This window comes from Seriola dumerili, unplaced genomic scaffold, assembly GCF_002260705.1.
Source record: "Seriola dumerili isolate Sdu_G_001 unplaced genomic scaffold, Sdu_1.0 BDQW01000167.1, whole genome shotgun sequence".
NCBI classification, from domain to species: Eukaryota; Metazoa; Chordata; class Actinopteri; order Carangiformes; family Carangidae; genus Seriola; species Seriola dumerili.
Genome location: NW_019174422.1, coordinates 2,347,334 through 2,363,327, shown reverse-complemented (window position 1 = coordinate 2,363,327; position 15,994 = coordinate 2,347,334). Strand labels below are relative to the sequence as shown.

The following is a 15,994-nucleotide window of genomic DNA, read 5'->3' as shown; positions in this document are numbered from 1 at the left end:
ACACTAACATCTTGCCGTAAAACCAGTTCATTTTAGTGGAACTGACTCCAGCTCATCAGCTCAATGGCGCCAATTAAATCCAAGATTATTTTCCATGTCAAGTTCAAATGCAGTGGACTTTGAGGCATTCATTTGCGCTGTTGACTATTAGTAAACTGTCTTAATGATGCTAACCTTTAGTATAGCTTTGTTGCATCATTTAAAAACCTTTTCTGTTGGACTATAAACTTTCCTCAAAAGAGGAAATGTTTTCGGACAGTTATGAGACTTGAGCTAACGAGCTTGCTGACAACTAGCAAGCAGTTGGCAACCTGGTTAGCCTGCATTTTTTTTCCCTCTTAAATGAAACTGAACCTGAACTGAATGAAAAGATGTACAATCTCGAGAATAAAAAGAAACTCGGAGAGCTAATAGCGTTGACTGGCTAATGGCTGGCTATAGCGGTTAGCACGCCAGGGAGAGTAGTTCACCAAGCTTGTTTTCTGTTGTTAAGAGGCCTCGTTACCTTACCTCCCTTCTCTATACTCTATTTTTTATTATCTCTCCCACCACTTCTCCCCAACCTCTTACTTGGTTTTTGCTCAGCCTTCCTCCCTTGTTTGTTCCCTCCCCTCCCTCCCTGCTCTCTGCACTGTTTGTGGCCTCCTCTAAGCGCTCCACTGGGGACTCCTTTAGAGATGCATGGAGGCACCAGCTGCTAAATAGGGAACACCTCTGCTCACACGACCAACCTAGGTGAGATAGGAAAGAGGGAGGGAGGGGGAGAGCAAGGGAAGCAAGATATGGTAAAGAGATGAGTCAGGAAGGGCAGGGGAATGGGTAAAAAAAGATGTGGGGCATCATGCAGGAAGAGGCGGGGGTGATATGAGACAGGATTTCATATCTACCTAAAAATGCTGCAGCTGCATCCAGAGCCAACACAATAGTCTCGCTTTATTTTGACAAGAGTTACGGCTGTCCCAACGAGCTGAAGGGGTAGAGCCCTGTTCCACATTCTGATAACTGCTAACAATCCATAAACACCCTCACACAGGGTCACATACATGCAGGAAGACGGGGATACATACAGTATATAGGTGTAAGATACATTTTATCTGATAATTTACAACATACCGAACACAAATTGTTAGAGTAAGTTTAAGTACACACGTTTTTTACTGTAAATGAATTCCTATGAGTGGAGTTGTTCTTTATAAATTCCATGCTGTGGCATTCTACTGCCATGTCTCACAAAACTAGTTAATTGGGATGGATGGTCTTTGGTGATATAGAGAGTTACCACATCCATCATCACACTGTGTTCTATAACAGCGAGCAGTTCCTTTCTCTGTGGAGACTGGCAGAGAGGAAGTGTGAGAGGGAGTGTGTGTGTGTGTGTGTGTGTTTTCCTGCACTGCTATTGTGAAGAGTAGGTCACAGGATCTGTGCAGGGCTGAGGATATACTCGGGAGTTTCTTTTTTTTCTTTTTTTTTTTTTGTTCAGTGTTCTCCTTAACTTTTCTCTAAGTAAAGAGACTAAAGTTTTAGAAATTAAAGCTACATTTGTTTTATTTAAAATCATTTGAATTCATACTTTTAAATAATTGTATACAATGTTGGCAATGTACAATGTTTGGCAGCATGTATTCATCTACTATAATTTTTTGAATGCACAGACCCTTACCTGTCATCTTGTGTATGTACAGTTTATGTACTGTTTGGCAGTGAGACCTTAAATCTGCAATAGTGGATGTTTATGTCACATAGTGGGCAGGAGAAACCAGCTGTAAACACAACATTGACATATTATCACCTTTTTAGTGAGAATGGCAAACTTGTTAATACATATTTGCTTGTAGATGTGTAGCTGTTAAAGTTTTTAACTGACTTGTGTCTTTTGTCCTTGTCTTTTGTCTTTGTCTATTGTCTTTGTATTATCTGTTTTGGTGCTGAGTAGGCAGAGTGCAGTGGGTTTTTGGAGCTTTTTCACTGCCTGCTGTGGCTGCATATGTCATTATGAGATTAGTGAGAGTGAACTAAAAGTGTAAAGTTGCGCACCTTAAAACCAAAGCAATAAGCTAAAAGATGCTACAAAGCTTCATAGAGCTGGGGGGAACTGCAGAGTCGAGTTACATACATGTTCGGGAACAAATGAAGTCAATGATTAGACATGATGGGCCTTATTTTTGTGGCAGCACAACAAGCAGCGCAAGCAGAAGCTCTTACAGCCTTTTTAAACTCCCTGACATTGCAATTTGCTTTGCCCGTCTGTGTTGTATTTCTGTGCCCACAGCAGAGCGTATGGTGCACAGGCGGGAGGAAAGGCACATTCAGACGAGATGGCGCAAAACAAGTTGTTGGTATTTAATTTAGACTTTGATCTGAGAATAATCCTCTCAGAACCACATCTGTTTCTGGCTCCTCATCGTCAATCTGCTGCCACTTTGGTGATTTTATCATCAAGAACAAAGTAAAAAGAAATTACAGAATAATGCTCAAATAAACCTGTTTAACTAATCACTCCTAGGCCATCTGCATAAAAAAGCAACATTTATTGTGTTTAAAGCATGAACGTTAGTAAATCAGTCTGCATATATATACATATATACATATATATATATATACATATATATATATATACATATATATATATATAGAGAGAGAGAGAGAGAGAGAGAGAGAGAGAGAGAGAGAGAGAGAGAGAGAGAGAGGATGATGATGAATATAGAGCTTGAGAAAGAAAGGTAGAAGACCCTGGACAGCTCCCTGGCTGCTCCCTGCAGCAGGATCAGCACCTTGGACAGTACCACATCACACAGTCACTGTAAATAGTAGTTTGCAAAAAAGTGGTGCTTGTATAGGCAGATTGGCAGATGGAAATATTCTTAACAATGATTGGCTCATTTACAGCTGTGTTTGCCACAATTTGTACCGTATTTATATTCATGCATGTATACAGTGCGGACATTAAAACCTGACACTTATCACTGTTACCCTGCTGATACACTCGCCAGTGCTATTTGCTGCCACAGTTCCCTCATGGGTATGGGTTTATTAAGGGGGATTAACTCTCACATCAGAATCCTTGTTGTGCAATATGAAGTACAACAATATAGTAACAGTAACACTAGTGGTCAAAAACATCAGCTGTGTTCTAGTTTTTGACTAGTGGTCAGAAACGACACTGGGTACTTTTTAAGTTGAGTGAAATGTTGTGTTACATTCTGCAGGTTTTAATTTAAAATGTAATTATGAAAAACTCATCACCTAGGCTTTAACGCTGAAGGAGTGGACCCTGTTAGAATAAATTATAGTGTTAGTATGCAGCACCAGAACAGTCTACTATATAGTCATGAATAATTTTACCCTTTATATTTTCATCACAGCACTTTTCAATGTGGTTCACTTCATTCATATTTTCCTATGTCACACCATGCCTTTAATGTGTTTATGGTCTATGCAGGTCAATAGCAGCCAATATATAAGTGTATACAGTATCAGCATGTAGTATATAAAACTACTACTTGTCCCCTTTTCCTCACCACCACACACACACACACACACACACACACACACACACACACACATACCCTCACACGAACACACAGACACACCTGACAGGTGGCAAACCGGCAATTAGTCAGGCCCCTCAACAAAAACCTTTAACAAAGTTCCTATAGAATGACCTGAGAGGACCGAGCTGCCTGCACGCACACACACACACACACACACACTCACGCCTCCTCCCGCCTTCAACTCCCATCCTCTGACCTTCCTCAACCACCCATCGAATCAGAAACCGCTTGTCTCTTTTTCTTTGAGTCAGCACCCTTGTTTCCTTTCCTCTGCTCCCCTTCCTTTCTCTTTTGCTCTCTGTGTCTTTCTCTCCCTCCTTCACACTCTGATTGACCCCCCCCCACCCCCTCCTCCTCACACACACACACACACACACACACACAGCAAGGCGCGCCTGTGCCTCCTCTGATGTGGCAAAAAAAAAAACCCAAAAAACATGCACACACATGGCCTTGAGGAAGGAGATGGGGAGAGGCTGGGAGGGAGGAAGAGGAGTAGAGAAGGAGAGATGAAGAAGGTAGTGTAGAGGTGAGGCAGGTTATCTCTGGTTCCCTTTGGAAAATCCCCAAACGCACAGCGAGGGTCTGGCTGTCAAGGTGAGAAGCAGAGAACATCCCTCCCTCCCTCTCCGCTTCTTCCCCCTTGTGCACTCGCCTGCACCCTCTCCAGCTGTTCTCATTACACTATGTGTGTGTGTGTGTGTGTGTGTGTGTGTGCGCGCGTGCGTGTGTTTCAAGTGTGTGTGTGTTTGTGTGTTTTTCGTCTCCACTCCATTTGTCTGTGTGTGTTTGTGTTGAAGGGTTGTTTCATGCATAAATCTTGTTTATTCATCCTTTTGTGCAGCCAGACCTCATGAACATGTGTTTACATATATATGTTTGCGGACAGTGTTTCTCCAGCCTGCCTGCGTGTGTTTTGCCTTATGGTGCACATGTGCCTGTGTGTGTGTGTGTTTTCTGGATGCTGAGAGCCCATCAGCCCTGGTCGAGCTCCAGCACTCCTCAGGGCGTCCCTGTAAATGCCAGAATGTTGGCACAGACGAGGACCCCTCTCCGCCTGAACTGCTAAAAACTTCTTTCTCCTCTCCGTCGGTCAGCAACTCACAGACACTCGTGAGTGTTCACAAGAGAACTCAGAGGCCAAAAGGTGGAAATCAGACGGAGGAAGACAGTAAAAAGAGCTTTAAAGCCAGCACCTAGGTTGTTGTGAGGTCTGTTTGATTCACAATGAGCCGGGAGAACTGTCTGATCATTCAAAAATCAATTCCCTGAGGAGAAGTGGGTCATTTTCTGAGTCGAATTCGATTTTCAACGTCGATTCTTGGCCTTGAAAACAGCTTAAGGCTGATTTGGTAGCTGTTCTCCAGCTTTCAGTCATGTCACATGATAATTTTGCTCAGCCTTAGATGTTTAAAGAGCATTTTAAAGCTGCTATAATCAATATTTTTACATTAACAATGGATCAAATAATGTGCTAGTGAAAGTGGCTTTTCACTGTGATGAACTCACAAAAAAAAAATGATGCGCCAACTCTACATTTCCCCTCAGCTCTACAGACTGTTTTTTTTTCAGCTCATTGTTTTGGTTTTCATGCCCACAGCTTTACTGATTTTGCTTCCCGCTCTTGTCAGCAGTGTTTCCAAGAGCAGCAGGCAACATATATGCTACCAACGAACAGACAGCTAGTTAGTGACTAGCTGGTGAACACAGTGGAGCATGTGGTGGCAATTTCTGTTCAATTAAGCACAAGGTCAACAGTTGTCGTTCTGCGAGTTTAATCCAGCATCTGCAGACGGACTCGCAGCACAGTCAAGTACATGATACGCACGACCGAGCGCCAACTTCAGTGTGTGTCACATTACAGAAATCACAGCGGATAATACAGAGCTTATCTTGTCTTTGAACATTCTTGGGAACATCGATTAAGGGTTTCACAAGTAGCGAGTTACAGAAGAGAACAGGAGAACACACGGTGGTGTTTTCATGGTCATCTGTGACAAAGTCCGTGACTAATCAAACTCAAAATCTCACAATCTCGTAAACTCGTAATAATGTCATGGAGACTACATAAGCAAAAAGAAAAGTAAAAGTAATTAGATAAATGAATGAGTCGGTGGAGACCAGGACTCCAAATGAATGTTATTGTTTCTCTGTAACTGTTGGATGTGTAAATTAAGCACTGTTTGTTAGGAGGATAGGGCACTGTTGTACGAGCTTATACGTTCTTGACCTTGAAAACAGCAAAAGGACATTTAACTGACTCATGTACATATGATCACTTCAGGGCGTTTCAAAGTAACGGAAAGATGAGGACGTTTGTGCTGGTCTCCAAATGTACATTTCTACATTTCTTATTTATTCTGATTCTGAAAAGTTAGTATCAAAACTAGCTTCTCTGAAAATCTTAAAGGCACATACCATTATATAAACGTATCATATATTTAATGTGTTATTGTTTTCCAGTGCTGTTAGAGTCTTGTTTACATCAGGAAGTTGTCTAACGTCAGCCATACATTTCAGATAAGATCATAAAACTCAATCACAGTGTGCCTGTGCATATTCTCATTTGTCCAGGTCATGGTATCCTAAAGGAGTTTTAAATCAAAACGCAACTGGACTTGATTATTTGTCTGGGAAGACGTTTCACCTCTCATCCAAGAGGCTTCATCAGTTCGTGTACGCATCTGACCAGGCTGGGACTGGTCTAACTTTCTGGTGTGGAGACCCAAGTATTTAACCCCTTGTGGGCGTTCACAAGGCTGATGATGTCATTGGTTACTGTTTGTGCTCCAAGTGTCAACGACAGTCGTTTGCACGACCGTTGTTGGTGGGAAGTTGGTTTCGACTTCGTTAGTGCTCTATTGTGTTATAACGACAGTCGTTGGAGTCATCAATCACAGTGTGTTTGTAAAGGATACCTGTAACATAGAGAGGCCTTTGAGATCAGCTCCACCAGGCATTACTTTAAAAAGAAATATATATATATATATATATTGTACAGCATGTTATCCTCCACTATTACAGCAGATTCACACACAGCTACAGTGAATATGACACATCCCTCTTTTTCAGAGTGAAGCATCTTTTCGTCTGTGGATATTTCCTAACGGCACCGCTCACCAGTTGTAGCACAAGTCAGCTAGAAAAATGTTGCTTTGAAAACTGGAGTGAACAGACTATTTGCTGGTGCTGCTATGGGATTTGACAAAGTTGCTTTGAATGTCAGAGGTTGTTTTTCATCTTTTTAACACGGGAGCTGGCTGCTCTGTCACCCTGAGAATACTTTGCTCGTTTGGGGGAGTTCTCCTCCCTAAATGCTGAGTGATGGTTTAGACAGAGAGTTCGGAAGAGCACCGCTGTTGATAACACTACAGAGAGCGCCAGTGCGGCTACATCTTGTCCATGCATAAATTAATAAATGATAATTACTCCTATCTTTAGTCAATTATTTTGCCGGCTCCTGTGATGCTTCCTCAGCTGTTTGTCCTCAATTAAAGCTGTTTTTTTTTTTTTTCTGCTCATCTGCTCAGATAAGAATCAGCTTCTCTGGTAAACAAGCTTTTGCAAGGCTAACCTTGCTCTGTGTGCTTTTAGTGCTGATTCTTATCCTTCTGACAGGGGTTGCATCCGCAGGTAAATATTTCATCATTCATTGAACAGAAGCAAAAACATCCCACTATATTTCTCTTTTTAGATTTATCATGTGATGATTACAATTTGAGCACACAGTTTCATTAACACAAAGTAACACTTCACAGGTGTAGCGTAACAACAGCTGACACTTTTGAGTATCTAAATATATTGAATTTTTTTTTTTTTTTTAACATATAATTGGATTAAACACAAAGTCTCTTCCTGGAACCATTAAGTGTCTTAAACTCAAGATGCCTCTGCTGACAGCACTGCACCAATGGTTTTTATTTTTTATTTTTGGAAGAAAGAAAACATTTCTCACTTCATGATCAATCCAATATATTTTTAAACCGCGGAAACCCCTTTAAAGCCCCCCCCCCCCCGCCCACAGCATATTTTTATGACAGGTTTTTTTTTCATTGGATTGAGAAGTGAAGAGACAGGAGGGACAGGAGAGAGAGAGAGAGAGAGAGAGCGAGAGGCTGGAGATGTAATCCGACAGACTGTTGACTGATGTTGAAGTTTTGAAGTAAACTTGACATTTTGACCTTTATCATGACCCTCATTCTCAAAAAAGAAGCAAAAAGCAACGTGAAATAGCCTGTACACGTTCGTCTTTGCACTATTGTTTAAAGCTGCTTGAATCAATATTTTTGCATTAAGAACAGATCACATTACTACATGTAATGTGGACAAGGACGGTTTTTGTCAGGCCAGACTGCAGAGGTGTGGACTCAAGTCACTTGACTTGTGATGGAATCATGACTCATCATTGATAAAATCAAAAATGACTTGCAACTCGAGAGGTGGGTCAGGCAGAGGAGACAAGCAACAGACGACACCTCAGTTCATCAAACTTTATCAGTTTCTTTTGAAATGGAATGAAATTTATTTCAAAATAAACACAATTCTATTACAAACATTCATTACTTCTGAACATTTTGGAAAGTGTTACTCTATTTCAAAAATCAAAATTGCATTAGATTTAATGAAGCACACACAATAGATTGATTTTGGATTACTGCAGAAAATTAGCAAAGGTTTATGATACTGGCATGTTTTGTTCAGCAGGATCATCTTCACGAATGAACATCACTCGTGTGATTTGTCACCAGAAGTAAAAAGCTAATGTTAGGCTATAAACCAACTACACCACGGTCACATGACGTCAACGTCTACTACCAATAAACTTCCAACTTGTAGTTTGATTTAGCTCTTACCTCTTTTGGGAAAGCCTAAGGAAATGCTAAGTCATTTCTGGGTTTTAAGGTGTCATTCCTGCAGCACTCCAAATGTCACATCTATCCCGCCTGTCATATCTGTCATATCTATCATATCTGTCATCAGCAGAGCTGTGGGCTTATAAAAACCCATTGTGCTTGAATGAAGCCATCCACCCTCCTGTAATGATCAGCTGTATCAGCTGACACATGAAACTGTAACCATCATTTACTGGAAGCTGTAAAAATTCAGTCCATCTCCTAGTGTTTCCTCAGTCATGTACAGTACAAACACACACACACATACATACACACACACACCAGTCATCTCGCACATGTGAAATACATTTGTCCTCTGGGACGTGGTCGATAAGTGTCTGCGACTCAAAGCCCCTGGATTAACCTGTGGTTGCCTGAACGCAGCTTGTAAGTCGTTTTAAGTTCCTCACGGTCGGTTGCGTCGCCACGTCGCTCGTCCAATCAAAGCCTAATCCAGCCTTTTTTTTTTTTTTTTGCCCTTTTTTTTTTGCCCTAATACCTATTGACTTTTCACAGAGGTCTTACATAGAATCAATTCCCCAGCTGAGCGCACGGGAGGCTCAGTGGTTAATGGCAGCCATGTGCCCGTGAGCGGGGCTGAATAATGTCTTTAAGCGTCAACTGATGGAAATGAGACGTGTGTGTGTCATTACTGGCGTGTAATCCTACTGTATCTCTCCGTGTCTCCTCCCTCAACTCTCATCAGTTCTTTTTTTTTTTTTTGTGTATTTTTTTCTTTCTTCTCTTTCACTCCCCCTCTTCTTCCTCCCTTCCTTTCATCTTGTCCCCTCTTGTCCCCTGCCGCTCTTCCTCTTTCCTTCCTTCCCTCCTTTCCCTCTTCTGTCTGTGGGAGTGAGTGATGAGGTAGGCAGCCGCTCCATCCGTCACTGTTGATGTTGCGTGTGTGTGTGTGTGTGTGTGTGTGTGTGTGTGTGTGTGTGTGTGTGTGTGTGTATTCATGTCATCTGGCGCCGGGTGGCCTCCCACTGATGTAAGAGGGATCTGTCATGTCTCTCTGTCACAACAGCAGACACGCATGAGTGGATGTACACACACACACACACACACACACACACACACACACACACACAGAATATTGTTGTCTCCTAAAACCATCTGTGTGTAACAGAAGATTGTAGTCATTTTAGTCATTTGTCATTTGATCCTGACATGATCTGATTAGTGAGTGTGTGTCTCAGTTTCTCAGTGTTTTTCTTTTTCAAATTCATAAGATATCACGTCCTAATTTTCTTTCTGAAATTCAGTTAAAAGCAGCATTTGAAGCTGCTGAAAGTTTTTACTAACCAATAATTTATCCTAAATCTTTCAACAAATTCTGCCTAAAAATATAGAAAACAACACGGAGTTTGGTGCATTTGCAGCTGTTCTACAACACAAGTTGTTTTCAGCGTGCTACACAAGATCCTATGGGGAGGGAGCTGAGTATTACGGAGTGGGGAGCAGTTCATTTCGGAGCAGCAGCAGCAGCAGCGACAGGAGCTCCAGACTGCCTGTGTGTTTGGAGCAGCCCCTGCTGAACACAAGGCGAACTGCACAGCTGACAGTAAAGTCTGGTTTGTCTCTGAGCTGAGGGGAGCGAGGGATATTCAGACTCAGGTGACGGATAGCTTTCTCTGTTTTTATTAGTCGGAGGCTCTGCTTTAGCGGCTTGTTAGATGTGCGGGGTGAAGAGGTTGCAAGAGAGTCAGCCCCTCTGCAGTTCACGATAAACAGGAAATGATCAGTCAGAAATCAGCCTGGAGTGTAGTCAGGGTAGACGCTCTGCAGACGGATGCGCACCTGTCCCCTGTGTGAATAATGACTGCTTAATAGTGTGATATCCCATAAAGCAGCGACGCTGATGGCACCTCTGTGCATAAGTTCATGTGGCTGGCTTCTGGCCAAGACTAAAGATTTATTTAATTAAAATCAGTTTTGACATGTGAGAGAAATTTCCCACACAGTAAGGAGGTGTTTTTACTAAAAATATTCACAAATGTCAAAGAAAAATATATATATATATAATGATGAAAAAACTGTTTTGGAAATATTCCTCTGACATTCCAAACACAAAAAAATGAATCACATTAACTCCCCTGTATTGTGTGCAGAGGTGAGTGTACTCATGCAGTCATGCATGCAAGCTGCAACTAAGTCTCTCTGTTTTTCCTGCTGGGGGATTCAGTCAGTGCAGCACCATTACACTGAGCCAAATTACATGAAATATTAAGGCCGGATTTTACAAGAGGAAATCATAAATTAAAGATTCCTTGAAAGCAGAACTGATTTCTGCTCATGTTCGCTGCTTGTCCGATCATGTTTACTGACTGTTAGGTCGGATTGTATCACCTCCTCGCATGTAAGCCTTGAACAGGGATTTGAAATTTGATGCATTGTCATTTTTGTGTGCAGAGTCATTTTAAGGGCTACAGGTTTTGTATCGCTTAAAAGAAACATTCTTCGATAGAATCTCTTCAACCGCTGTTTATTTGCTGCGGAGACACAGACTTCAGTGATGAAAAAGTCCAGGTAAAATACGGCATATATGAAAATGAAACCCTACAAATATGGTCTCCCTACGTTCAGAGCCTGGAGTCTGGAATAAAAGTCAAGATGTTTGGGTCTGTGCAGCTTTTATTGTGAACAAATCACCAGAGTATCGGTTTAAATGTGAAATCTGTGTCTCGGCGGAAAAACAGATGCAAGAAATGCACAGTGTTTGACATGAATCCTCGTTGAGAGTTGTAAATATAAGATGATTTACCAGTGATAAAGTTTGAATTATTACGTTTATTTTTTATAGCATTTCTCAAACCAAGGTTGCAAGGACATAGAGGAAATAAAAAGACCTTCGAGAATATGTCTCCTTAATATCTTAATCTATACTGAGAGAGAAAGAGATAAAGCTGTAAACTCAACCACAGGAAATGAAGTGCTGTTGATGTGATCTTGGTCAACAGTTGGATATTTAGGCTCTTTGGCTTCATGTTTTGCTTCTAGATGATAAAGACCATTTTCACCCCTTAACTTAAAGGGGTTTTTCCACCGAAAGTTCCAAGTGATTTAATTTCCCAAGAGCTGATAACGTTCCCAGGGGAAAGCGTATTGTAATTTACATTCCCACAGCGGCGCTAAAGCCCCACGAAGATGAAATAAAAGGGTGACATAAAGAGGGAAAACGGGTGAAAACGCAAAAACACTGCTTTGGAAAACACATTCAGCGACATTCAGCCCGACCCCGAAAATTCCTGAAGTTCCAGAGAGTCCTGCGCCCAGAGCAGGGACATTTTCACGTGATAAAACTATCTCCCTGGAACTTAATTTACATCCTGGTTCCTCCGGTAGGGGAGCTAAGTTCATCCAAAGGTTCCTGTCCCCTGGTGAAAGCTGTGGTGGAAAGAGCATCTTCTGATACGAAGGGATGATGTTATAATTTCCCAGTATAATATAATATCAACTTCCAACATTCATATATTGTGGTTTTGCTGAAAGAGAAAACGTTTTAGCATGACTTTAACTTTATGTCTCCACAAAGCGCAGTCAAAGATCACTAGCTGACTTTCTGGGCATTTCTGGTATTTAGTCTGCACAGCAACACATAAAAAAATTGGATTGCCCCACATGATTTTGCAGAGGAAAACAATGTCGATGGCCACAGAAAATATTCAGAAAATCAGATTTCTCCTGACCCAGTTTCTGTATCCTCCCTCTGATGCTTGCTCGTGGTGGTCCGGCGGCTAATCGAAAAGCTCTCCTTTGTACATGGCGGCTCATGGACTGGAAATGATACAGCCTCAACACACACTCATTAACACACACACACACACACACACACACACACACACACACACACACACACACACACACACACACACACACACACCCTGCACATTGTACTCATATGGCCCGACTCATTTTAATTCACATAATTAATCAATTAATGAACTTTGAGCATGTCTGTCTTCGGGGTGTGTGAGGTGGTGATGAGGCTTTACAAAGCAGCCTTTAATCCTGTAAATTCCCCCCCCCCCCCCCACACACACATACACACACACACACACACACACACAGTGTAGAGAAGATGAGATGCATCACACTGCAATGCAAACACGGTTAATGGTAGCAATCTGATTACACCTTCCAAGAGTATCCAGACCTTTGGGTTCCACTCTGTACTAGAAGAGCGGAGTTAATAGGTGGGTGAGAAAATGAATGGCTGCCCGAGTGAATGGATGTGTAATTAAAGAATGGGCGATACAGTCAATGTAATTAGCTTGTTTATGTGTGGTACAATGGCTATAGGCAGGCGTTGAGGCCCTGCGTCTGCGGTGGCAGACGAGCAGAGAGAGCGAAGAGATGGAAGACGGAGAGCAGGAGGAGGAGAGAGAGTGAGAGAGGGGAAAAATGAATGAGAGAGAGAGGGAGAGAGAGAGAGAGAGAGCAAACTCCTTATTCAGGCCTTTTCTGCTCACCCGTCACATCAAGGCTCCAAATCAATCCTGCAAATTGGTTTGTTCCTCGACAAGGTTACCAAATGACGGAGGGATGGAGGGACTGAAGTGGAGGAGAGGCAGAATATGAGATAGAGAGGGAATATGTGAGAGCTGTAACGAGAGAGAGATGAGGGCGAGGGGGAGGGTGGGGAGGGTAGGGGGGTTTTTGGTGTTGATGTATTGTCTAATGCAGAGCTATGCGTGTGTGAGTGTGAGTGTGTGTGTGCGTGTGCGTGAGCTGAAGGCCGACGACGGGGTCGTTAAACTATAGAGGGGGTGAAGGATCCGGTTGATTGTTGTTTGTTACAGGTAAACCGAACCGGCTGAGTTATGGCATCCCCGCTCACGAACCACTTTGTCCATGTGGAGAATAGGCGTGCGCACATGTTGGAATGAGTTTGTCTGAGTGTGTGTAAGTGTGTGTGTGTGTGTGTGTATGTATGTGTGTGTGTCGATGCAGCCACAGATACTCCTGTAACCCTGTCACGATGAAATGTGGGGCCCATTTCCTCCCATTCCCAGCTGAGCCAGTGGAATTGAAGAGTAAATATATAAATAATAGAACAGATAAAAAATGGCAGATGCTCCAAATGTGTTATTCTTCTCCTCTGACCTGACGTGCGTGTTTCTTCCTCCTCTTGTGTGTTGTGTGTTTCAGGAGCACTTCACGCCGGAGTGTAAGTTTAAGGAGTGCGTGTTTGAGAACTACTACGTGACCTACTCGTCCATCCTGTACAGACAGACCCAGTCGGGGAGGGCGTGGTACATCGGCATCAACCGGGACGGTCAGGTCATGAAGGGGAACCGCGTCAAGAAGACCAAGGGAGCCGCTCACTTCCTGCCCAAACTCATTGAAGGTACAACAGATTAACATGTCCTGTCGAAGCTGCCCTAGAGGCAGAGGCCAGTGGGTAGTGTCTCCCGAGATGCTTTTATTTTGTCTCCACCGTTGATGCTCTTAAACAGTGTGTTCAGTAAAGTCTTTGACCTTTAGGCCAAGGATGGATTACTGAGGAAACTTGCACCACACACGTACAATATCAACTATGGCAGAGCCCTTTGTCAAGATATTTCCTTTTTTTTATTATTTTGGTGCAAACTCCTGTAAATAAAGTTGTGTTTGACACACTGGTCTCTTGGTGTATAATGATGAAGCTGCCGCGTTCTGTAAGACACAATCTGCAGAGGGTGGTAGGTGGGTGGTTGAGGTCAACGGGGGCCCAGCAGCTCATCTTTGGCCCGGGGTCCCCTAAGCATTTCATGCTACTGTGCTTATACTGTTTGCTTGAGTTTATTTCAAACACCTATATACCAGAGGAATCTTGCATAGGAAATTGTACCTGACATTATGTCCCATTAACACCAGTGACAACATGTGAACAGATATCACAATATTTCTTTTTTTTTTAGAATAGTGCTGTTTTAATATTTTTTTAAGTGTAATTACTTTTCCGCTATAGATTATATGCTTTCCAGTTTTATTTGATTACATTATTAATTAGTTCAGTGTTAGCAGGAGTTAGACAGAACAATGCAATCACTTAAAGGAATATGACAAACTGACGAATGCACCTTAGTTACAATTCTAAACGTTGCTACAAAGGTGAGTCATGTTACGATAGGAAAGGTTGCAAGTTTGATTGAGATTGAGGAAAAAGTAGTTGTGTGCGCATGTAGTCGCACATGAAGGAGAACAGATGTAGCAAACAACAAAGCAGAGAGTAGCTGTAACTGTGATTTGACCCTGCTGCCCTGATGAAGACCCAATCGGGTTGAAACACTGTCTTATTTACTTAAAATGAAAGTTTGGGAGCAACAGGGCACTTTGCAGCCTCTGCACAAACACACTGCCAGTCATATATATACAGCTGCCTTCCTTAGTAGAGCCTTAATCAAAAACACTGAAACGATTAAACAACGATGATCTACGGACGACAAATGTACACTTCCATGTGTCGACATGCATTAATACATAAATGGAATAGTGTAAGATGTACATTGTAGGCCTATACACAATATAGACACTTAGAGTGTGACTTGCGCACCAGCTGGTGTATTAAATCAGTGATTAATTCACCTAAGGCAGACTCAGCCTTTTATTATTAAACCTATACGGAGGCATAATAATCCTAGCATTAACCACAACCCATTATGTTGTCATCCTTAAGTTTATTACATTGCTCTACTCTTTGTGTACTGTTCATAAACTTGTAACAGCGGCCCGCCTGCTTTGTCCGGGAGCTACAATCCTTCCTGCTTTTATTTCTACATAGTTTCACCTATGTTCCCCTATGTGTTTGAAGCTGATTTGCATTTTGAGTAAAGAGGTCATGTTCACACTGTCAAATGTGTGATTTGCACATTTCTGACTTTGTGGCGGACAAAAACGCAGGTCAGTGCACTGAGAGATAGGAGCTTATCAATGTCGCCATCGTCCATCTTACGCCAAGAGCATATTTTTAAGAATCGGCGATCATCAATCAAAATGTCAAACAAACAGGGGCTTTAAATATTCGTCATTCGTGGGACCTCGTTTAACTCTGTGTCGCCTTTTCCCTCCCCAGTGGCCATGTACAGGGAGCCCTCTCTACATGACGTTGCTGAGCAGAGTCCGCCCAGGAAAACGCCCAAGACCTCCAGTGACTCGCCCGTGCTCCAGAACGGCAAGAAGGACCCTCAATCCAAAACCAAAACCTCTTCCTCCTAGCGCTCAGAGACACAGGAGGGAGGAGGAGGGAGAAGGAGGAGGAGGAGGAGGAGGAGGTGGGAGCGGGGACGGATGGACACGGGGCACAGGGCACTGGGGCACTGGGCACCAGCGGAAACCTGAATAGGGTTGTTAGGGCTACTCCCGCCCCACCTCCCCCACCCCCACCTGCTGCCTGCAACACTGACCCCCACGAAAACTCTTAAGTACCACAAGAAAAGGAGCAGGGTCTGGGCAGAGTGGAGCTGGCCAATGGAAAGCCCCTTTTACCTTCACAGACACCCCCCCCCCATCCACACCAGCCCTTCACCGTCTTATTAAATAACCTCTGTGATTATCAGAGCCTGG

The 15,994-nt window shown here is 42.8% G+C and overlaps 1 protein-coding gene across 1 annotated transcript in view; it reads left to right on the top strand.

Annotated features, from left to right (window-relative positions):
- The window catches only part of fgf11 (fibroblast growth factor 11), an 85,081-nt gene extending 69,435 nt beyond the window's left edge, over positions 1–15,646 (top strand). The window contains exons 4-5 of the mRNA XM_022752272.1: positions 13,598–13,796; positions 15,504–15,646. Of these exons, the coding sequence (XP_022607993.1) occupies positions 13,598–13,796; positions 15,504–15,646 (342 nt within the window). The remainder of the gene's footprint in view (positions 1–13,597; positions 13,797–15,503) is intronic.
- Positions 15,647–15,994: the final 348 nt, after the last annotated feature.